Here is a 25,000-nt window from a genome sequence, read left to right as displayed (position 1 = left end):
ACTCAATATACACATGCATGCATGCGCACACACAAACACACACACACACACACTAATGAATTCTGCTGGAAGTAACACTACTGAATGATAGACTCCTCCCACAGGTTCATGTGGCCGAGCTGCTGGTTTCTCATGGAGCCAGTCTAAACGCCAAGACGTACATGGAGGAGACACCCATAGGTACGACCTGATCATCACTGAACGAGCCTGACGAGACTGAGATAACGATAAAAACACATCCATACGCTCGGTTTTTAGGTTGGACAGTTCTGAAAACAACTGTGTTTGCTGTACACCTCGTCACACAGCAGCTTTTAGACAGTGTTCTGTTTTCTGTTATCAGTCAGAAATGAGAAGACGGCAGCTTCCTGCAATACAAAGTCAATAGAGAGAGTTGGATTCATGGCTTTCTGATTATGACACGTGTGTCCAATTCAAGAATCAACCTCAGTAAACACTAAAGCACAGGAGCATTAATTGTGTGTGTGTGTGTGTGTGTGTGTGTTCAGATCTGTGTGAGGATGAGGAGTTCAGGAATCATCTGCTGGAGTTGAAGCACAAACACGAAATCATCATGAAATCACAGCTGAAGCACAAGACATCACTGTGCCGCCGGACCAGCAGCACGGGCAGCCGCGGGTACAACACACACACACACGCACACACACACGCACACACACACTCACTAGCTCACTCACTCACTCACACACATGCACACACACACACACGCACACACTCACTCACTCACTCACTCACACACACACACACACACACACACAAATACACACACTCATTCACTCACACACTCACTAGCTCACTCACTCACTAACTCACACACACAAACACAGACACACACACTCACACAAACACACAGACGTATAAATGTATATATAAGTGCTGACACCTGCTGGCCGGTGCTGGTCACTGCACATGTTCATGTTTCCTCAGTTATCTTTTCATCATACACTACCAGTAAAATGTTTTTGAACAGTTTTTTTTAAGGAAGTCTCTTTTCTTCTGGAGTAATATTGTGAAATATGTTTTATTTTAAATAACTACTTTATATTTTAATATATTTTTAGATTAAATATTTTTTTTTTTTTTTTTTTTTTTACTTCTGGGAACAAATTTGTCCTCAAAATATAATCAAATATTATGCACACACTGACACCTGATGGCGGTTCACACACACTACACTGATTCTCACACACGCACGCAGGCATGCATGCACACACACACACACACACACACACACACCTCCTGCTGGAGCTTCACAAACACATCAACAAACAAAAGCTGCTCCATTTTTAATGAATGATATCATTGTTTAATCTGGTGTGTGTTGTTCTGTGGTCACTCAGGAGTTCTCACACTGGTTTCTTCTGTGTGTGTGTGTGTGCAGGAAAGTGGTGCGCAGGGCGAGTCTGTCCGACAGACACAATCTCTGCAGGAAGGAGTATCAGACCGAAGCCATCGTGTGGAGAGGAGGACGAGAGGAAGAGGAGCGAGAGTCTGAGCAGGAGAACATCAGCTCGGTGAGGAACACACTCCTGCTCACTCTCATTACACACACTTACTGTCATCACATTCAGTTCTTTAGCTCCACCTGTGTGTGCCCCATCAAGAGACCAGGCGTATATTATGTTATATTACATATACATGTTCTAATAAGTAATATTGTTTCAAATCCAGAAACAGGGTTGTGTTGCCTGATCATATTTTTACGTCTCTTAGAAATACACATTTAATAGTAGCTTGAGTAAAGATGATCGTTATCAAAATCAGTAATATCTGTAAAAATTTATCAGTAGCAGTAATATAATCTTTCTCTCATCTTTTACTCACTCTTGTGTTATTCCAAGCCCATGAGACTTTTGTGTTTCGATCAGGTGATTTGACAGGAAGTCCAGTCGTAGTGATGTTTTGATCTCCTTGTCTCCGCAGACGCAGCCGGGCGACGTTCCTCGAGCGCTGGGGATCCTGAAGGAAGGCGGCCGACAGAACGGCTGTATCTCCAGCACTCCAGCGTCGCCTGTGTCTAACGGTGACCCCGTGACCCCTGACCCCTGTGACCCCGACCCTCCTCCCTCCGCCGTGGAGCCCAAGCCCAAAGCGCAGACACTGTCCGAACTCAAGAAGCAGCGCTCCGCGGCCAAACTCCTCACACAGCCCGTGCTCAACGGACACCTGGGAAACGGCTCGACCAATCCCCGTCCAGAAGATCCACGCATGCCTCAGGTCTCGTCCAATGGCAGCGCGGTCTACTTCACGCCGGCCAGCGGAGACCCGCCCCTGCTGAGGTTCAAGCAGCCAATAGAAGACGAGGATCCCAAGAGTGACAGCTGCTGCTGCGTCTCTTAAGGCACTTTCACACACCGTTCTAGGAACTTAAAGAACAAGTTCACTTTCCTGATCGTTCACTCGGCCCCAAGTGTTTGGGATGAACCCTGAGGGGGAACGGGAACGGGAACTTCTCAGAGCGGAAGGAAGTGATCTCATTCAGGCTTCACAGGTTAAATGTGTGACTTGTGCTTCTCTGTTTCACTTCCAGTGTACAGCCGTCGCTCTCCTGTACAGTATTTATTTGTATATGTGCATAGAGAGACTCTTCTATAAGATTATTTATTGTATTCCAGAGAGATGAGGAGACGGACGGACGGAGCAGTATTTTTCTATCACAGTGTTATAAAGACCAGATGAACTCACATTTCACACTCACATCACAAGAACATTATTGCATGTGATATTTTTTGCATCGTGACATTATTTTCACAATGGTTTAACAAAACAAAAAGAAAAACCAGGAAAATGGACTCATTTAATTTAAATCAGCACCGCAGTAAAATACTAACATGATGCATGAATGCTAAATCATTTAAACCTCAAATTAAATGTATCATTTTTTTTTCTATTATAGTAATTTTACAGGCATTTTAAGTCAGATTTTATGAAAATGTCACGGTGAAAAAAAAAAATAATAATTTGTGACCCTGAAACACAAAAGCAGTCATAAATAAATTTCTCTTTGATGCCAAAAATCATTCGGATATTAAGTAAAGATCATGTTCCATCAAGATATTAATAAATTTCCTATCATAAATGTATCAGACTTAATGTTTGATTAGTAATATACATTACTAAGAATTCATCTGAACAACTTTAAAGAAGATTTTCTCAATATTTAGATGTTTTTGCTCCCTCAGATTCCAGATTTTCTAATAGTTGTATCTCAGACAAATATTGTCCTCCGAACAAACCATACATCACTGGAGAGATCATTTATTCAGCTTCAGATGATGCATTCATCTCAATTTAAAAAGAAATGATCCTTGACTGGTTTTATGCTCCGGGGTCACATATTTTTGTTCTTTTGATGTGAAATATGACCTTAATGTGTTAATATGAAGGAAGAGTTGATCAGAACCCTTCATATACTGCTCTCTATGAAGGGTTAATCTATGTCGTTGGATTCGCTCGATTGTGACGCTCTGCTCTCGGTGCCAAAGTCTTCCAGAGTGATGGACGTCAGAAGCAGCCAATGAGGTTTCAGCGTCACTCCTGTAGCCCCGCCCACTCCTCAACACTCTGCATTCAGAGGCGGGAAAGAATTTAAAATATGCCTGGAATGCGTTTCCTTCAGACGATGGAAAGGAGTGATTACAGAACAGATCGTACAGTGTTATGTAAAAACTGAAATATGAATAGAGTTCACATTCGTTCGGCTGTCATTTCTACTGAGGAGCATGAAGGCTGAAGAGCATCACAACTACTGATTTTATAATTTACTGGAAGCTACTGATCGCTGTATTAACATGTTTTCAATAAATTGTATATTTTGATCAGTTTGTACCCCTTCTCTGTCATCGGTGCTCCGTGTGATCATCGATCATCTGGGAGTGTTTGTGGAAAGTGCAGACTGAGGGTAAAGGAAGTGATTATTGCATCATCAGCGTGTTTGGAGTCTGCTGACGAGTGATGAGCCACAGTGAGTCAGCAGAGAACCAGCCATGAGGAAGAAAACACTCACACATGTGCTCACCGATAAACACTGATTCAGTCTGCTTTAAACTAGACATTTCATTCAGATTTAATATATATGATGCTAAAATATGACGTGTTACTGTCAGAACAAAGCTACATTTCATTGCATGAAGGGGGTTAATTATGAAAATGTGTCATGTTTTTAAAAGAAGTGGCTTCTGCTTGTGCAGTTATTTGATAAAAAATACAGAAAAATAGTGAAATATTATTCTAGTGTAAATCATCTGTTTTCTGTGTGAATCTGTGTTAAAGTGTAATGTATTTCTGTATTTTCAGCATCATTCCTCCAGTCTTCAGTGTCACATGATCTTCAGAAATCAGAATAATATGATGATTTACTGCTCAAGAAACATTTCTGATTATTATCAGTGTTGAACACAGTCCTGCTGCATGCTTTAATAAAACGTTTTAAAAGAACAGAATTTATTTAAAACCGAAATCTTGTGAAATTCTGTGGACTACTGTCCGAAAGTTTGGGGTCAGTAATTTTTATTTAGCATTCAATAATTTATTTAGCACATGTGCATTAAATTGATAAAAAGTGATGGTTAGATTGTAGTTAGTAGTAAAAAATATTGTTAGAAAAGATTTCTGCTTTAAATAAATGCTGTTCTTTTAAAGCTTTAATTGATCTAAACTATTGGATTGCAGTATTTAGAGTTTAATATCTTGTAATATTGGTTTATTAATCTTCTCTTGACGTGTTTCTGTGAGTATAGATGAATCCAGCACAGACTCAAACTCAGCGAAGGAGAAAAATAACTCTGTTTTCTTTGCTTGTCTTCGATTCAAACAGAGGAGAAAAACAACACTCAGTAGGGAACAAGAGTTACTGAACAGATCAACAAAGACACAGCGGGAGTGAATGTGGAGGAGGGGGATGTTACACACACACACACACACATACACACACACTCACTCACACACACTCTCACACACGCACACACTCACACACACACACACTCTCACACACGCACACACTCACACACTCTCACACACGCACACACTCACACACACTCTCACACACGCACACACTCACACACACTCACTCACGCACACGCACACACACACACACACACACACTCTGAAGCTCCTCTATCTGACGGAGCAGCTCTGGGTGGAGGGTGTGACTCCATCCGGACGTTTCCTATCATTGATTCTGGTGTGTGGTTGAAGCTGGATGGTGGAGTAATCTCCTGAACTCCACCCGAGCAGACGAGTTCCTCACGCCTCAAACTCTGAACATTCCTTCATTCAATGCGTCTGAGCTTGTGTTTGTTCTGTGGATAAAAGCTTCTGCTAAAACAGAAAATAACATGCACATCAGTCATCATGCACTGACATCTCAGCTAACGCTTCTGCATCCTTCTTTCGTAGTGTTCTTATAATCTTTGATTTACACCGATCTGATTGTGAAATGTGATGATTGTGATCTGATGGGGTTTTATTGCTTAATGAGTGTGAGAGTTCAAGTTAGTTTGATTGCCCAACAGAGCTTTATGTTCAAGCTTGTGTAAGACATTCATAACAATACAGGAAGGATTTTCAGCTCATTATTTTGAATAATTATCTGTCAGCATTGCTCCATCAAACACACATTGTTTCTAGCAGGAGTTTAACGCCGATCATTTTTACAACAAAAATATTGTGCAGCAAAACTGTTTAACATTGATAATACTCAGAAATGTTTCTTGAGCAGTAAATGATCATATTATTCTGATTTCTGAAGATCATGTGAAACTGAAGACTGGAGGAATGATGCTGAAAATACAGAAATACATTACACTTTAACAGAGAATCACACAGGAAACAGATGATTTACAATAGAATAATATTTCACAAATTTTACTGTATTTTTTATCAAATAAATGCAGCCTTGGTGAGCATGAAAGACTCTTTTCAAAAAATCTTACTTTTGGAATAGTTTGGAACAGTAATAAATTAGCACCCATGCATCAAAAAATGAATAAATATTTTAAGCATAAATATATATATATATATATATATATATATATATATATATATATATATATATATATATATATATATATATATATATATATATATATATATATTTATTAAAATAATGTATTTTAATTTTAAATTTATTTAAAAAATATATTTTGGCAATTTTGTTTATATAATTTTAAATATATATATTTGCACGTTGCACATTTGGAAAAAAAAACATACAAGAAATGGCCAAAAATATATATTTGCTAAGACATATTTACAAAATTAAATAGTTACATGAAATATATTTACAGAAATACATTTTTAGACCAATACATTTTGGTTAAAACATAAATATTAAAATATATTTTGTCCTCTATATATTTCAGTCCAAGAAAATGCATTTTCCTGCCCCAGAAATACATTCAGAAATATATTTTGGTTTATGAAGGTTGAAACGAAGTATATTTCCTGTAAATTTCAGAAATAAATTTCAATGAGCTGCTCTGCTCACAGCATATATTAAGCATATATTTAAAATATATTTTTGCAACTAATTTGTATTTTTGCCATATGTGCAGCAGCAACAACAACATTATTAATAATAAAAGTAATTATTATTATACCTTTATTTACCTAGGCAGGTATAGGTTAATTTAAAAACAAGATTTTTAAGAGGATTTATACTTTAGAAGGAAGTAAATAAATTCAGACGCATCCAGACACATGATGATGATTTAAACAAAGTTTAAATCAGGAACAATGGTCAGAATATTTGGGAGTAAAGCATGATCATCTGTATTATGCACTGACTCAGCCGCCTCGGTTCCTGCTCTGAGCCGCTTCGACCGAACAAACAGTGACTGACTCTTTCCACTGATCAGAGATCATCATCTGATTCATGCATGAAGCACAGATCTCATCAGGTGTGTGACTCTCACGACTCTCTCAGTCTGTCCTTCAGCTTCAGTCAGCAGGTGAAGTGTCACAGATCTGCAAACTATTTAAATGAGGAAAGAAAGTTTCACCACATCCTGTGGACACACGTATGACGCAGAATTCATTCAGTCAGTGCACTGCTCTTAATGTCCTCCGCAGCTTCACTGATGCTGGCTCTGAGCTGGGCTCAGGTTCACTCCTGGGCAGTTTCTTTTTATATTAACTTTACATAGAAACACTGGCATTGTGGAAAAAATGCCTTGTTATTTTTAAAAATAAAGCATATAACCCACATAAACCCAAAAAGGAAATGAAACAGTCATGGAACGAGCATGTGTCCTAAACTCCTGAAACTCTTTAGCGTCTCATTTTATAGAAAAAAAAGTAAACTATTTATGTGGGTGTGTGTGAAAAATTCAGATGTTGTCCCCTTTGTAATCGTTAACATTTTCATAAGTAATTTAATATACACATTTGTTTCTCAGTAACTGTAACTGATAGTTACACTAGTTACATTTATTAGATACACTTTATTTGAAGATGACAGTGTAATTATACACGTAATATTAATTAACTAAATGTACTTAGGGTTTAGTTTAGGGCTACTTGCATGTAATTATGCATAATTTATTGTTATTATATTAGGAAGTACATGTAACATGTGTAACAAGGACACCTTCAAATAAAAAGTGTTCCCCATTTATTTATTTTCAAATTAAAGGCGTTATTCTGTTACATGTAACAGTTACTCCACAACACTGCTCATGAAACAGCACTTGGATAAAGTTACACATAAGTTCAATGTGTTCAGAAATCATCATAGTTTTGGTGACAATGACATAAATTAGAAGCCAAATATGAAAATTATCCAAAGTTTTCTTGTTATTACATATTTTTTTTTTAAATAAATTACATTTGTACCAATGGGGCAATTCAGCAATTCAATTTACAGCTTGATCTTAAAATTTAAAAATAATATAATCAGTTATTATGAATTACAAAATTATATTTGAAAAATGTTGTTAGCTAATGCTAACTGGTTAGCTACAGCAAGTGCTGCTAACATTATGTATTTTTTAAGTCCAAATATTTCTATCTAACCAGCTGTTTAGAATGCATATGAATGAAAAACAAAGCATTTGATGTTCAGAACAGAATAATTTAGTTTTACCCCACAAACTATGTTTGAGTAAAAAAAATGTGAACATATAATTACATTTTTCTTAAAAACAGGTGTTCCCTTCCCACAGGCCCTATACTGTTCTCACATCACGTGTGACCCTGGAGCTCACGAGCAGTCAGGAACAGCACAGATGTATTTGGAGCAAACGGGGCCCATAATTCCAATAAAAAATGTATCTTGACTTCATCTTGTGCTTATTTTGGGGTAATCCCTCCCTCGACCACTCAAGCACTCATTGCACCTGCTGATGCTCGCGTGTGACGCAACTCTCATTTGAACTTGACCGCGTTAGAACGCTCTCAGTGCGCGTGAGTGTGTTTTGAACGGAGGGAGGCGGGTCTTCGCTGACTGAGGCTCTTCACGCTCGCGCTCGGTTCATATCACGCGTTATTCTCGTCTATGTATGTCGGAGCGATGTTTCTCTGTCGGAGGAACGCGTCTGGAGCGGCTTTATTACTGCAGCGTCTGCAAGTAGCGTTACCGAGCCGCGCAGTGCGTAACTACAGCTGCTCTCGTGTTTACCGGAGATTAACGGCAAGCAAAGCCGTTCCATTCCGGTCGCACGACACGACTCCGTTCGGATCGCCGCTGGATCTCGGTGTTCACGCGCGAATGGCGGTGTTCGCTTTGAACGCTGACGCGCCGCGACGCGAGTACAGCGACGCGAGGACCGGCGATCGGAGCGTCCTCAAACTCCGTGAACTCGAGTCGATTCTATCCGTTCGTTCTTCAGCTCCGGTCGCGATCCAGTCCCGACGATCATCCACGACGCCCGGGAAGACGCAGGACGAACGCGCCGCTAACGTGACGCAAACGGTACGTCAACTCTTCTGGAGTTCTGATGGAACTGTTGTTGTTTATTAGTGGTTTATTAATATCTCCTCCAGCCCTGAGGTGGATCCAGCGGGTTCTAGACTGGTGTGCAGAACGCTTGTGTTACATCATCATCATCATCATGTGTTCTCAGCTCGGGGTTTACTGTTGTGATGTACTCTCTGTCCGGATCCAGAAACTCTTCCTGGACTCTGTGTTCTGCAGAACCCGTGTGGGTTGAGATGCTGTGGTGATGCTGCTGGGTTCTCCGCTTCTCATCGGGTTTGCATTGACTGGTTTGACTGGTTCTACTTCAACAGCTGATCTAGTTCATCATCTTTCACTTTCACTGTTCTGTCAAACTAGATGCAGATCATTCCCGATGACGCTGCTCTTCTGCTTTCTCTCTCTCTCTGTGTGTGTGTGTGTGTGTGTGTGTGTGTGAGAAGCACTAGTCTTTGACTGCTGGATGTGTGTGTTGGGGTCAGCGGGTTAGTTAGTGTTTGTTTCCTGGTCAAGGTTCACACATGACCTTCACACGATGTCTGCTTCCTTCCTTTGGCTTTAGCTTCAGAAATTCTACTTAACTTCATACAAACTCATTTAGAGTTGCACACACTCCTCTGGTTTCTAAGGCAGTGTTGCAAACTTCATATAGAGTCTGTTTGACCTCAGGCTGATTTAACGAGAGGGTGTCTGAAGGTTAATCATGTCTTTCTTCAGAAACATTCTTCAGCGGATTTCTAGCTGCTTCATTTTCAGCTGTAAAGAACTTTATTGGCCTGATTGTTTACATATACTGTGATATTACCAAAGCATTATACACATACAATATTACAAAACATAACAACAACTCTCTCTCTCTCACACACACTCACACACACACACACACAGTAGATTGCGTGCCTCACACACTGTTATCTCACACAACACAGCACTGTGTCAGTTTAAGCACTGGCGTGTTGCCACACACACTCACACACACGCACGCACACACACGCACGTCTCTATGGCGATGAAAGCCGTGTTCTTTGTGTTGTTGGAGGTTGTGTTAGGTCATGTTTGTGGCTCACAGGTTAATATAACCAGAGCTGTCTGTCACCAGCACACACACACACACACACACACACACACACACACACTGATCTGTCGAGTAAACACACTTCTCATTGACTTCTCCAGTGTTTGGATTCTGAACTTCTTGTGACGGACAAATCTACTTCCACTCCACGATCAGAGTTAAAGTTAGTTCTGTCATTCCAACTGATCTGTATTTCTGTCCCTGGAGCACAAAACCAGTCATAAGGGTCATTTTTTAATTTTTATTGAGATTAGTGCATCATCTGAAGCTGAATAAATGATCTCTCCATTGATGTGTGTGTGGTTTGTTCGGAGGACAATATTTGTCTGAGATACAAAATGACATAAAAGAGAAATGTATAATTGTGACTCATACAATGTATTGTTGTGTATTTCTACAAACACACCTGTGTTACTGATGACTGCTCCTGTGCTGCAGGGTTTTATTTGTTTATCCTCACTGCACTGCACTCATTGGCTCTTGTGTGAGTCACTCCAGAGCTCCTGCATTCTGATTGGTTGTGGTTCTGTTAAGCTCCTCCCAGTGAGGTCATTAGCAGCTTTCGCAGGCCTGATTCATCTCTGTAGTCTGATGAAATCTTTGGTGTCTCTGCAGGATCAGGTGTCATCTGTGTCCGGCGCTGAAGGTCAGAGGTCAGGTGAGGAGCCCAGTAAGACGCAGCAGCTCAGGAAGGTGTTTAAGGAGTACGGCGCCGTCGGAGTCTGTTTCCACATCGGAATCTCGCTCATCTCTCTGGGAATGTGCTACCTCGCCATATCCAGGTCAGACTCATTTGTTTAACAAAACAGTAAACTGCATGTAATCCAATACACTATAAAGACAAAAGTATTGGTACCCCCTTCTCATGAACGGGTTCGACTACTTCAGTCATTTCCATGAATACAAATCTTAAAGTTAAAGCATCTAATGATATTCTAGGCAGATGTATGCTTCTTATTCTCCATCACCGTACTTCTGGAAATGACTAAAGTAGTCCAACCTGTTCATTAGAAGGAAACACTTCTCTTTATAGTGTATATATCTATGCAAATTCATTTTCTGACAGAATGTGTGCCACTTGTCACATTGTTTTATCTTTTCCTAATTATTTCTTTAATACTATATAACGCTTTTCTTAAAAATCAATTACAAAAATCGAGTACAAATGGTTATGTTCTGTACTAATATACCAAAGCTGTAAATCAACTTCAGTTTAGTTAATAACTTGCACAGATTATTATTAATGTAATGATTTTATTTGATACAGTGTTTTAGTATCATTGCAAGACTATTATAGTTTTTGTTGATATTTTTTATTTTTCGGTTTTCTATTTTAATTTTATTTTGAGTAATTTTGTAGAATTGTAGATTTCTATACAGTTTTTATTTCACTTTTACTTTACTCAAACTGAATTAAAATAAAAAGTTTTGCCATGGCAACAAGCTGAATAACTTTAATATTTTAATAAAAAAAAAAAAAAAAAAAAAAAAAAAAAATATATATATATATATATATATATATATATATATATATATATATATATATATATATATATAAATAAAAATATAAATTTTTGTTAAATTTTTTGTTACATTTTTTATATTTAGTGTTTCATACGTTTTTTTTTTTTTTTTCAAACTGTGGTTAAATCACTAATGCACTGCCTGTTGGACTTCATTGCGTTTACATTCATTCATTCAATAATTTACCAGATGCTTTTATCTGAAGTGACTTCTAATCAGTGTTGGGAAGGTTACTTTAGAAATGTAACAGGTTACAGTTATAAAAGTTACTCAACTTAAAATGTAACAAGTCGTGTAACTATTTCAGTTACTTTATTAATGTAACTGATTTAATTTGATTTGAAATCTCTAATGTTTTCAACCGTAAATAATTTTCAAACAGGCCACAGTAGTGCATCACTCAACTCTGATTACTCTCAGACTTTCCAGATTATAATATTTTAATTTTAAAGGAGACACTGAATGCATAATTCACTTTTAAATGGTGTCTGTTTGGATATAAATGTATCTTAGCAGTGTGTAAACGCAATCACCCTCCAATGATTAAAAATCACTCCTTTTTTAATCCCCCCAAAACCCAAACGGTCTCATTCATCAAGCCGTGTGTGTGTGTGTGTGTGTGTGTGTGTGTTCCAGCGGGCTGGACGTGACGGCTCTGCTGTGTAAGCTGGGCTTCAGTGAGTCTGTGGTTCAGTCGCGGCTGGCTGCTGGCACCAGTACGTTTGTGTTAGCGTACGCCGTGCACAAGCTCTTCGCTCCGCTGCGGATCAGCATCACGCTGGTGTGTGTTCCTCTGATCGTCAGACACCTCCGGAGGACGGGACTCTTCAGAGCCGGTCCAAACCGTCCATAAGCTGGTCTGTCCGCTCCACTCGTGACACTAACTCCTCCAGCGCTTCTCCAGAGCAGACAGAAGACCGATGTGAACGCTGTGAAGACTTTCATGATTGTTTGTTAGTTTGACGCTCTACAGTCACAGTTATGTGAAGTCTGTTGACAGTGATTTTATCAGCTGTGACTTTTCTAAGATGAAGCGTTAATGAAGTGCTGTAATGTGCAGGTTTGTCTTATTCTAAGACAGTTTAATTGATTTACTTTACACTAATGTTCATCAGATCTATCAGACGGGCTTTTTGGGAGATTTCAGGACAATTTTGGACTTTGACTGTTAATTATATTGACAATCTCATTGTGTGATTTATTATTGACAAGTCAATGTTATATTAGGCTGTTTAATTCTATAATAAAATGTTTGCCCTATAAGGACTAAATGTTGTTGTTGGTGTTTTTAATGCATAAATGTGACCCTAAAGCAGGAGTCATAAGGGTTTATATATATAAATATATATTTTAAATGCATCATCTGAAAACTGAATAAATGATCTCTCATTGATGTGTGGTTTGTTCGGAGGACAATATCTGTCTGAGATACAACTATTAGAAAATCTGGAATCTGAGGGAGCAAAAAAATCTAAATATTGAGAAAATCATCTTTAAAGTTGTTCAAATGAAGTTCTTTGCAATGAATATTACTAATCAAACATTAAGTTCTGATATATTTACTGTAGGAAGTTTATAAAATATCTTCCTTGAGATACTGAGAAAAGTATATCAGCAGCGCTCTCTAGTGGCCAGAATTGAGATTGATATTTCTGAGATATCACCCAAAACTCTTGTGCAATACTGCATGGGAGAAAAAAAATGTTGAAGGCTGAGTTCACCCAAAATTAATTATACAAAACACAGTTGCATTGAAAAACAGTTCTTCAGTTTCCACACTTTACAAACATCGAGTCGCAGTACCTTCAGTCTCCAGCAGATGTCAGTGTTTGATCATCATTATTCTGCTCCGATCACAATATTAATATTCCTCCATGTGTGATTGAAGCAGATTTATTACGTCAAAGAAGACTGAACGTCATATATCATAGTTACTACTGCTGATTTAATGACTCCTGGTTCACTTATGCTCAGTTTTATATTTGCAGTATTAATCTTGCATCTCAGATGATTATTTGAACGCCGTATATGACATTCAAATTCATGAAGAGAATGATAAAATAGCATTCTACTCCCTGTATTCTAACTCTGCATGTGCAGTGCTAGTGTCTGTGTTTCAGAACATTGTCCATTATACATGTGATTCATTTACAGTCTGCAGAGACACTGAAGCATCCGTGTGTGTGTGTGTGTGAGCACCTGTGTCTCCCTCACCTGTGTCTGTGTGTGTGTGTGTAAGTGTGTGAGTGAGAGTGTGTTAGTGTGAGAGTGTGTGTATATGTCTCTCTGTGTGAGTTTGTCCATGTGTGTGTGTGTGTGTGAGTGTGTTTGTGTAAACGTGAGTGTGTTTGTGTAAACGTGAGTGTGTGTGTGTTTTTAAATGTGTGTGTGTGTGTTTGTGAGTGTGTGTTTGTGTGTATATGTGTCTCTGTGTGAGTTTGTCCATGTGTGAGTGTGAGTGTATGTGTGTGAACGTATGTGTGTGTATGTGTATGTGTGAGTGTGTGTGTGTGTGTGTTTTTAAATGTGAGTGAGTGTGTGTGTGTGTGTGAGTGTGTGTGTGTGAGTGTGTGTGTGTTTGTGTGTGTGTGTGAGTGAGTGAGTGACTTAGTGTGTGTGTATATGTGTGTATGTGTGTGTGAGTGTGTGTGTGGGAGTGTGTGTGTGAGTGAGTGAGTGACTTAGTGTGTGTGTATGTGTGTGTGAGTGTGTGTGTGTTTGTGAGTGTGTGTGTGTGAGTGTGTGTGAGTGTGTGTGTGTGAGTGTGTGTGAGTGTGTGTGTGTTTGTGTGTGTGTGTGAGTGAGTGAGTGAGTGACTGAGTGTGTGTTAGTGTGTGTGTATATATGTGTGTATGTGTGAGTGTGTGTATGTGTGTGTGAGTGTGTGTGTTTGTGTGTGTGTGAGTGAGTGAGTGACTGAGTGTGTGTTAGTGTGTGTGTATATGTGTGTATGTGTGAGTGTGTGTGTGTGTGTGTGAGTGTGTGTGTTTGTGTGTGTGTGTGAGTGAGTGAGTGACTGAGTGTGTGTTAGTGTGTGTGTATATGTGTGTATGTGTGAGTGTGTGTGTGTGAGTGTGTGTGTGTTTGTGTGTGTGTGTGAGTGAGTGAGTGACTGAGTGTGTGTTAGTGTGTGTATGTGTGTGTGAGTGAGTGTGTGTGTGTGTGTGTGTGAGGACAGGAGGCTGGTCCTGTGAGGCTCATTACAGTCGTGTGTGTGTGTGTGTGTGTGTGTGTCCCCTGTATGGCCCTCGTGGCTATGTTGAGATGGTGACAGTGATCGCTGCAGCGCTGCTCATCCGGACGCTCTCTGACTCCTGGGAGCCGCTGTCTGAGGAGCACAAACGTTCAGTGAGGAGAGTCTCATCCGGCAGACGGTCAGTGTGTCCAGCGCTGATGAACCAGGGGTCGCCAGACCTGCCTCTGTACGCCGAATATCTGAAGACGACCCGAGCCACGTGAGCTCACTTCACTCAGCAGATCACAGACAACACAGCAGGACTCTCATCAGCCTCAACAACATCCAGCGTTCGAGTGAAACCTCACACACGGCTGTTCAGTGTCCAGAGATAAAGCAGTGTGTTCTCTGTTTACACCTTACATCAAGATACATTTACTGGAGATACGAAGTCTTCTTTTTAAAGACAGTATTAAAAGGTTTACGATTAAATCAAGAACAAACATCTTCCAGTGGAGTCAGAAAATCAGCCTAATTCAAATATGTTTTTATTCTTTATCGACAGATATTCATTTTAGTTTTTAATCATAAACTCACTTCATTTTGATACATTTCCCAGAAAATAAGACTTTAAATCTTAAGTCATTGTTCTTCCAAAGAATTAGGACATTTTTGATATGTGTACTACTGGAAAACAAAACAGAAATACCAAGTAAGAAGAAAATTTTTTTTTATTTTTGGTTATAATCTAAACAGTGTCGTGATCATCTGAAAGGACAGGATCGTTAGTGGACGAGCCACTGATCACATTCCTGTGTTTATAAACATGATCAAAAGAATCACACACTTCAAACAGATAGCTCTGTTCGTCCACCTTCCCTTCAGTTTGTCATATCATCTCTCCATATTCATCTCTCTCTGTGCATCACACACACACACACACACACACACACTCACACACACACAGCTGATTCTGAATGTGCCACTCTTACAGGACGAGTTATTTATTTTTCCACAAAGTCTTCTTCAGTGTGTTTCTGTGCAGATTTGATGGTGAATACTGAACCAGGCAATTATTGTGAGTGTTCAGTGCTGGAGACGCGAGGTGTTCCAGTGCTGACAGAGGAAGAGAGCAGACGCAGAAGAAAGGCACAGCCGTGTCAGTGTTTTCTGACAGCTTGGGGTGTGTGTGTTTCTGCTCGTCTCGTCTCAGGCTGCGTTTCATTCATACAGCCACATGAGCATCACTGACCGCAGACCAGCTCCACACACAGGTCACTAATCAACACCAAACATGAGCCACTGACTCCACACGGTCAGATCAGCTCCGAATAATGACACGAGCGCCTTCTGTAGAGCTGCTTTACTGCAGAGTTTGAGCTGGTCTCATATTCGAGGAAGTTTACATCCTTACTATTCCTGTTCATTGCTATGAATTTGATGTTAAAGCAGTATATATATATCCCATACAGCAATGTAAGAAAAAGTGACAGCTTTTGTGCTTTTATTTACTGAGATTTGTCAAAAAAAAAAAAAACATAATATATTTATATAAGTGTGTGTGTGTGTGTGTGTGTGTGTGTGTAAATACATTTTCTTAAATTTTTTTTTTTACAATATTTTTGTAATATATTTTTTTGTATTTTATTATATATTCACACACAAACAAACACACACACACACACACACACATATATATATAGACCGCTGTATGTATGTATAAATACACTTTTTTTCTACATTTGAAAAATATAAATAACTGTAAAAAAATTATTGACAATTTTAAGATATATTTATTCATAAATACATTATGTACATGTATATATACAGGTATATATATATATATATATATATATATATATATATATATATATATATAAATATATATATATATATATATATATATATATATAATGTACATATATGTGTGTGTTTATATATATATATATATATATAAATATACAATTATTTTAAAATATATTTATATTATATTTTTCAATCTAACAAAAGACATTTACATGTCACATTTGACAAAAATATTTATTTGTTGACTATAACATGAACATATAACACATTTCTATAAAAAAATGAATGAAGCCTAAAAGTAGGGTATGTTAAGAAATATTTTTTCTTGCCCCTGAATTTAATTTAGAAATGAACCTAACATTTTTTTTAAATTTCAAAAATATACTGTATTGAGGTCCCTGTTTACAATACACTCACACACACACACACACACACACACACACACACACACACACACACACACACACACACACACACACACACACACACATATACATATATATATATATATATATATATATATATATTTTTTTTTTTTTTTTTTTTTTTGAAAACTCAGCAAATAAATGTACAAAAGCTGTCACTGGAGTGGTACACTTTTTACACTGATATATAGGCTACTATTAAGGTACCAAAATGGACTCTTTAGGTAAAAATGTGTAGCTTTTTGAAAAGGTATTTATAAGCATTACTCTAATCATTGATAATAAGTGTGTTTGTCCTGCATCCGGCGGTCTGTAGGTGGCGCTCACGAGCCACTGCTCCTCACACATCCTCGTGCCACACACTGCTCCTCAAAGCCCCTGGAACACAAACAGACACACAATTTCTTTCAATTAGCAGGAGTCAGGCAGCTCAATAAATTTGAGTTTGTGGTGAGAGACGCGAGTGCGCTGTACTTCGACTCGCTCGTAATGAAGAGTAATGTGAGCGCGAGCTGCTAACCAGACACTCACAGATCTCCCTCAAACACACACCAGGAGCAGGTCCTTCACACACTTCAGTCTGGATCACGATCATCTGTTTCTGGAGATCTAGGATCTTATTTCTGTGTCGGTTTTTCAAAGCAAAATTGGATTGGATCACCCTGATCCAGATACACACTTCTTCAGAATCTGGATTAGTGCTCTACGGAGCCCCTAAAGGGACATGGTGATGGGAAAACAAAAATCTGCCGGAATCAGAATAATTCAGTTTGTTTTGTGTTTTTTTGGACCAAAATTTCACTAAAATGTTTTAAACAACACAAACTGAGGATTCAATCCAGATCAAAAGCAAACAGAAAATCAGATTTTTTTTCTTCTTCAAATTTTACCAATTTTTTGTCCAAAATCCGGCCAGATTTCTTTTGAACAGCTGATCCGAGTCTCTTCAACAGAAGGACAGCCTTCAGCTCTCTCCGTAATGACGGAAGACATCGAGCGTTTCTCCTCAAATGAAACACATCTGTCACGGATCGAGGGTCTTTCCTCTCCTAATATCAATAATATTAACTTCAGCACATAATAAACCTGCGGCTCAGACACAAATCAGCCCACACACCCACACTGATACTTCACTACTGCCAGGAATCGATTTTGCAATATGGGGGTCTGTCAAAGAAACATCTGGATGTTATATTAATTTTAGAAAATAGATTATTATATATTATATATATATATATATATATATATATATATTAATAACATGCATTAAGATATAGGTATATTGTTAATAATATATTAATATAGACACACATATTTATTTTCTATATATATTTATATCTTTTTATGTCAATAGTTATTCATTAATATTTGATATTTTAGCATTTAATTTCTATAGAACAGAAGAGGCTTGATTATTATATTTTTATATTAATTTATGTAATACTAAATTATTTACATGCATGTATTTAAAGATAGATTTTTGGCATTTTTATATTATAATATTTCCTTAATATAGTATTAAAAATAATGACATATTTATAAAAATCTAGTTTTTATATTATAATTATAGTTGTTTAAAAATATTTACATATATTTTGATGTATTTTTGCCTGTATTTGTATAGACAGTAGAGACCGACAGGAAGCCATTATGAGCATGATACGATCAGATGGTTTATTGTATATTGTGTTTGTGTTTGTGTGTGTATTTCTGCATCAGAACAGACCTGAGGCTCAGTTTTACCAGGAGCAGATCAAACCAGAAGAGCTGCATAAAGCTACACCAGAGAGGAGAAGAGAGGAGCACAGAAATATTAATAATCGTTGGTCTGATTGTGCTGCAGGCGTCAGTGAGGGCCGTCACGACCGAGGCCACAAACACAGCATCACTCAGAGAGAAAGAGAGACGCAAAGAGACGAATAATTCAGTTTGTAATGACTTCTCAGCACAACACCTTCATGTAATTCCATTATGGATTTTGCCATAAAGTGATAAATTCATTATTCGGGTGGACAGTAAAAAGCAGCAATAACATCCTCTAATATGCACATTATTCATGCCGTTACTCCGAGAAGCTGATTTCTGTTGCTCTCCTCTTTCATTTATGAAGCTCTTTCTCAGGCTGTGATGGGAACGGGATGCATTGTTCTAAAAACTGAATTAGCAACGGCGTCCCGTCCCTTTAGGACCGTGGCTAATGTGAACTCGAGGCATGGAGGCTTTTTTCCATCAACCGTTTAAAAGGCTTTTTTTCTGGAAGACATTGGCTCAGGTTTATGACACTGACACGCGTGTGAAAACCAAGAGCTGCTTCCATGGTTGTCAGGGTATTGTTGTTTTTTCTGTGTGGTTGTCAAAGGTGTTGCTATGTAGATTGTTTGGGGAATGTCGGTGTTGCTATGTGGTTTTTAAGATGTTGTTGTCCCATTTTAAATGTGTTGCTTTGTGGTTGTCAAGGTGTTGCTGTGCGATCATCAGGTTTTGCAATGCTGTTGTCAAGATGTTGCTATGTGGTTTTCAAGATTAGGCTTAGAGTTTAAAACCATGTGTGGGTGTCAAGGTGTTGCTATCCAGTTGTCAAGGTGTTGCTATGGTGTTCTCAGGATGTTGCTATGTTGGTGTCAAGGTGTTGCTGTGCAGTTGTCATGGTGCTTCTATGCTGTTGTTAAGGTGTTGCTATGCAGTTTTCAAGGTGTTGCTGTGGGGTTGTTAGGGTGTTGTGATTCTGTTGTCAAGGTGTTGCTGTGCGGTTGTCAGGATGTTGTGATACAGTTGTCAAGGTGTTGCTGTGCAGTTTTTAGGGTGTTGCGATGCTGTTGTCAAGGTGTTGCTGTGCGGTTGTCAGGATGTTGTGATACAGTTGTCAAGATGTTGCTATGTGGTTTTCAAGATTAGGCTCAGAGTTTAAAACCATGTGTGGGTGTCAAGGTGTTGCTATCCAGTTTTCAAGGTGTTGCTATGGTGTTCTCAGGATGTTGCTATGTTGGTGTCAAGGTGTTGCTGTGCAGTTGTCACGGTGCTACTATGATGTTGTTAATGTGTTGCAATGCTGTTGTCAGGGTGTTGCTATGCAGTTTTCAAGGTGTTGCTGCACGCTCATCAGGATGTTGCGATGCTGTTGTCAAGGTGTTGCTGAGCGGTTGTCAGGATTTTGCAATACTGTCGTCAAGGTGTTGCTGTGGGGTTGTTAGGGTGTTGTGATGCTGTTGTCAAGGTGTTGCTGTGCGGTTGTCAGGATGTTGTGATGCTGTTGTCAAGGTGTTGCTATGCAGTTTTTAGGGTGTTGCGATGCTGTTGTCAAGGTGTTGCTGGGCGGTTGTCAGGATGTTGTGATGCTGTTGTCAGGGTGTTGTGATGCTGTTGTCAGGGTGTTGTGATGCTGTTGTCAAGGTATTGCTGTGCAGTTGTTAGGGTGTTGTGAAGCTGTAGCCAAGGTGTTCAAATTTAGAAACACTGAAGACTGTCAAAGGCTGTGAGGCTGAAGGGTGGCTCTAAAGAGAGTTTTTTGTACAGTGTTAGTAACAGGTAGTTATATTTTGCATGTCTGATGTGTCTGATTGTGTCTGTTGAGGGTGTGACTCTCAGAACTGTTGCGTGCGGTTCTGTTCCGGTTCTGAACGGTGACTGACAGACTCACACTGTTCAGACTCACAGATGGCTTCAGTTCTTCGTGTGAGCTTTAACAGCTGCTGACGAGCCACCCGCTGCTTCCCCGTTCCTCCGTCTGTCTCCTCCAGAACCCGAATTACAAATAATTCATTAACAATTTCATTCTTTGAAAAACATCTTTTTATGCAAATAGATAAGATGTGGTGTTCTGTGAGCGTTTTAAATCACATTCTGACACACACTGGACTCGTCTCGTTTTTTCTCTTGTTTACCTTCACAAATGAATCTGTAGAACAAGCTCTCCAACACACATCACACACACGTTTCTAATCTGTTCAAACATTTATAGCCGTGCTGTGTGAAGTCTAATGTTTACACACATATACCTGCTTTAAGATTGATGGAGGTGATGTGTGTGAGGTCGTCTGATGTTTGAGATCTCACAGGTGTGCAACAGGTGCCATTCAACAACCGACATCCTCAACCACTGATAGATACCTGAAGGAAACACTGATTTTGTATTGTTAAAGATAAAGAAGAGAAATTACCACAGGATTTCATTTATAAATACATTCCGTTTGGTTTTTCTCAAGAAGGTTTCTTCTCATTTGTCTTCGAATCTGATCAAACCTGAAAGACAATGGTAAAAGGCAATCTGTTTAAAAGTGAATCACTTATTGTGTTTATGTACATATTATTTTCTATGGAAGCCCTGAATCACAATATGAGAGAGAGAGAGAGAGAGAGAGGGAGAGAAAAAAACTATCCCAAAAATCTTAGTCAGTATATTTTTTTTGTTGTTTTGTTAAATAAATGATAGAAATTAATACTTGTAAAAGAAGTGATGATAAAGGCAAGAGATTTCTATTTCAGATAAAAGCAGCTCTTTTGAACTTTCTGTTCATCAAAGATACCTGAAAAATTATACTCAGCTGTTTTTAACATAATCATAATACAAGGTTTTTTTATTTTTGTTAGTTTTTTTAGCAGCAAATCAGAATATCAGAATTATTTCTGAATTTTTCTCAAATATCTAGCTTTTAATTGGCTTAGAAATCTATAACTGTTGGACAATAACAAATAATAATGATTTGTTTATAGGCCTATACTACAAACACTTTTTATCACATAATAAGGTAGAATAGTTTATATACTGAAATAAATGCTGTCAATTAGCACTTGTTCATATACTTTATTTATCACCTGCTGGAGATTTTTTTGGACTTGAAAAAAACAAAACCGAAAACCGATGCTATTGTCCATATTAGGAGTTTCCTGATATTACCTTCTGCGCGAGAGCGCCCCCCGGCTTTAAGTGTGAATGAAACAAACACTGCAGGAGAGTTTAGCGCTCTGTGATGTTCATCTCGCCTTCTGGGTCCGACAAAAAAAACATCAGGTCATGCGCAGACAATCATGTCTCCTTGAGTTTAAATATATATTTATCCACACCAGCTCTTGAAAACCTCTATACGAACACATATTTTCCCGAAAAAGTGCGGGGGACGAATTTCCGTGATGATAAAAGTCCGCGTAATCTACGCCCTTGCTAAGCAAAAGTCCTAAGATTTCTTTGTCTCAGATTTTTTTCTCCACAAAAAACTTTTTTTCCTCCCCAAAGGGTATTGGAAGGGTATTTTACTTTTATTCCAAAAGAGAGAAAAAAAGTTTTTGGACATACTTTATTTTTCTTGTTATGATCAAGGGTTTCTGTAATTTTTCTGATTAAAATTAAAATTTTAATATTTAATATTTTTTAAAAGATTTACAGATGGCAGTGTTGGGGAGTATCTAGTTACATGTAACAGTGTTACATCACTTAAGTAAACAATAAATGTGTTACATGTTATTTTAAGGTGTCCTTGTTACAGTGTAATTATACATTTAAGTACTGTGCAATATTAATGAAATACTTGAACTTACTATGTTTAATGTGACACAAGGACAACGTAACATAAAAAAGTTTTTCCACAGTTCTAATCTGGAAATACTTCAGATTTATTACAGTGCCTTTTAGTCAGTTTATCAACTTATGATAAATTATGTTTCTTCTCTTGTCTTTAAAATTAGTTTCCATCTTGTTTCAAAAGCTGAAAATAGAACACATATTATTGGAGTAGACATGAAAACAATTTTATTTTTCCACTATCATATTTAATTCAATGAGTTTCCTAGCCATTTTCTCCCTGAAAATATATATTTTAAACTGTATCACATATCACCAATAACTGTTTTTACATTTATTTCTATAGCGCTTTATAAAGTGCAGATTGTTTCAAAGCAGCTTCACAGTTTCACGTTTTAATGACATAAAAAATATAAAATTGTTGTCATTTAAGAGCTGCTTTACAGCTGAAATAGAATTTGTGTCATCATTCTGCTGATGACAGTTAAATATTATTAAATATAATCTTAAGCCATCTTCTAGAATCGTCTAAAAACACAACTCATCCATCTTTATTTGACCCTATAACTCTAGCACTCTCTATTCTAATTCTATTCTTAAAAAACTGGTCCCTTTTAGACATTATGTCCCCACTGGATGCAACATCTTCTCATTCTAAGTGTGTGAATCACATCTCAACAGGTGCTTAGATTCATCCGTGAGAGGAGGATGTGAGAACACGTGAACACAGGTGTGTGTGTGTGTGAGTGTGTGTGTGTGTGTTCATACAGACCCAAACGTCAAAGCAGGAGGAACAGAAATTAAACACGCTATTCTACTGTCTGTGTAAAACACAATCAATTCCTCACAAATGCCATTTCTTCACGTCTTTCACCTCCTTCATTTCAAGCGTCTTTAACAATGGAAACCCGCAGCTCGATATTCACACGAAGAGACACTCCTGTTCACTTCTCTTTTCAGAATAGATGGAAAACTACAGGGAATAATTCACAGAAACATACAAATTCTGTGTGTTTTTCTGCTCTCTGTATGATCAGGGTTTGCTGGTTTACATCAAGAGGTCTGTAATATCTGGAGACATTATTATCTTTCATATTCATCTCTTTAACGGTCTGTCACTTCACTTCTGACGAGCCACATTCTAACCATCAACATACTTTACAAATATATGAGCTATTCAGATACTTCCTGGATCAACATTTTACTCCGTAACATTATGCAGTTTTCATTTATATGCTGTCTATTGCTGATGTGTTTTTAAAAATAGCCTACTTAAAATGACAAAAACAATAAAATTACTAAAACCTAAAATATATATATTTTTTCAGATTACCATGATTTCTGAAGATCATGTGACACCGAAGACTGGAGTAATGATGCTGAAAATACATCTTTGATTGAAGAAATAAATTATATTTTAACAGATGTTTACATAGAAAACAGCTGTTTTAAATTATAATAATATTTCACTATTTTACTGTATTTTTTATCAAATGTCACTCTTAAGAATGTCTTTCTGTCAGATAGTGATACTGTAGTGCTGTCACAGAATAACTCATAGTCCACACTTGTTCTCACTTTCAGCCACACTGCCTGTTCACTATCGCTGTGTTGTGGAAGATGAAGATGTTCAGAACGATGTCCCAGCAGGCGAGGAAGCATCCCGGGGTTTAACGAGTTTAACCCTCATTTACTCCTGACATTCAGCATCACAGTTCCTCCATCAGTGAAAATGAGGAACTCACGATCTCTATTGTGCTTCTGCATTGTAGTAGTTTGTTTCTCTGAGAACAGGTGAGGTTTGTGAAGAGCTCTTATGAATGTCCTATTAAATGTTTATTATAAACACATCTCAAAACGAGCATGTTTTTAAGTCTTTAAATATCAAGTCAGGGTAAAATATTTATTTCCATGCATTTAGAACACTAAAGTCCCACACATTACCGCACACAAACAAAACAGACATTGTTTATTGAGACAATAGCTCTATTACCGACGACGAGCGTGTGATGACCCAGATTCATGCTGTTTGTTTGGAAGGTTAACAAAACCAAATGAATTACTGTTATGCGAACGCCACCAAACTGTGTTAATCTTTCAGTGTGTTTAACAGTAACAGATACTGTATTAAGAGTGATTTTACAGTAAAACACACCATTACTGTGTCATTTACAGGCTTCTGTCTTGAGCTTATTCTTTCTTTCAGAGGCCTGTAAATGACATAATGTGAAGGATTTTTCTTTAATGAGCAAAAAATAATAATAAATAAATAAAAACAACACACAAAATGAAATAAATAAGCTTTGTTTGTTTGCTTGCAAAAAAAGTTTTGCTGGATGTAAACTAGTGTGTAATTATTTTAACATTTAGATTTATTTTTAAGTTTGTTCCTGCCACAGAACAAAATGTTTTTGCATCTTTTTATCTCTCGATTCTGACTTGCTTTCTCCAATTTCTGACTTTTTTACAAGATGTAAATTAGCCACAATTCTGATATATAAATCATAATTAGGAGATGCTAACACACAAATGTTTCTAACTCAAC

General features: G+C 37.8%; 2 protein-coding genes across 3 annotated transcripts in view; both read left to right on the top strand.

Annotated features, from left to right (window-relative positions):
* ppp1r16b (protein phosphatase 1, regulatory subunit 16B) overlaps window positions 1-3,839 on the top strand; it is a 38,530-nt gene extending 34,691 nt beyond the window's left edge. For both annotated transcript variants that reach the window (XM_026265791.1, XM_026265792.1), the window contains exons 8-11: window positions 105-180; window positions 510-639; window positions 1,403-1,535; window positions 1,945-3,839. In XM_026265791.1, coding sequence (XP_026121576.1) covers window positions 105-180; window positions 510-639; window positions 1,403-1,535; window positions 1,945-2,361 — 756 coding nt within the window. In that variant the 3' untranslated portion in view covers window positions 2,362-3,839. The remainder of the gene's footprint in view (window positions 1-104; window positions 181-509; window positions 640-1,402; window positions 1,536-1,944) is intronic.
* A 4,548-nt stretch (window positions 3,840-8,387) lies between these two features.
* Window positions 8,388-12,805, top strand: fam210b (family with sequence similarity 210 member B). Its single transcript, XM_026265790.1, has 3 exons — window positions 8,388-8,932; window positions 10,626-10,792; window positions 12,171-12,805. Exons 1-3 carry the CDS (start codon window positions 8,516-8,518, stop codon window positions 12,385-12,387), a joined length of 801 nt encoding a protein of 266 aa, XP_026121575.1. The 5' UTR covers window positions 8,388-8,515; the 3' UTR covers window positions 12,388-12,805.
* The last annotated feature ends 12,195 nt before the right edge of the window (window positions 12,806-25,000 follow it).

This window comes from Carassius auratus, chromosome 6 (assembly GCF_003368295.1).
Source record: "Carassius auratus strain Wakin chromosome 6, ASM336829v1, whole genome shotgun sequence".
Lineage (NCBI taxonomy): Eukaryota > Metazoa > Chordata > Actinopteri > Cypriniformes > Cyprinidae > Carassius > Carassius auratus.
Note: the sequence above shows the minus strand (reverse complement) of the source record. Positions and strands in the feature narration are given on the sequence as shown.

Excerpts from the sequence above, each read along its gene's own strand:
- fam210b (XM_026265790.1), top strand. The coding sequence starts at position 8,516 with ATGTATGTCGGAGCGATGTTTCTCTGTCGGAGGAACGCGTCTGGAGCG. Across the intron at positions 8,933-10,625 it reads CCGCTAACGTGACGCAAACG|GATCAGGTGTCATCTGTGTC; the intron begins GTACGTCAACTC and ends GTGTCTCTGCAG. Across the intron at positions 10,793-12,170 it reads TGCTACCTCGCCATATCCAG|CGGGCTGGACGTGACGGCTC; the intron begins GTCAGACTCATT and ends TGTGTGTTCCAG.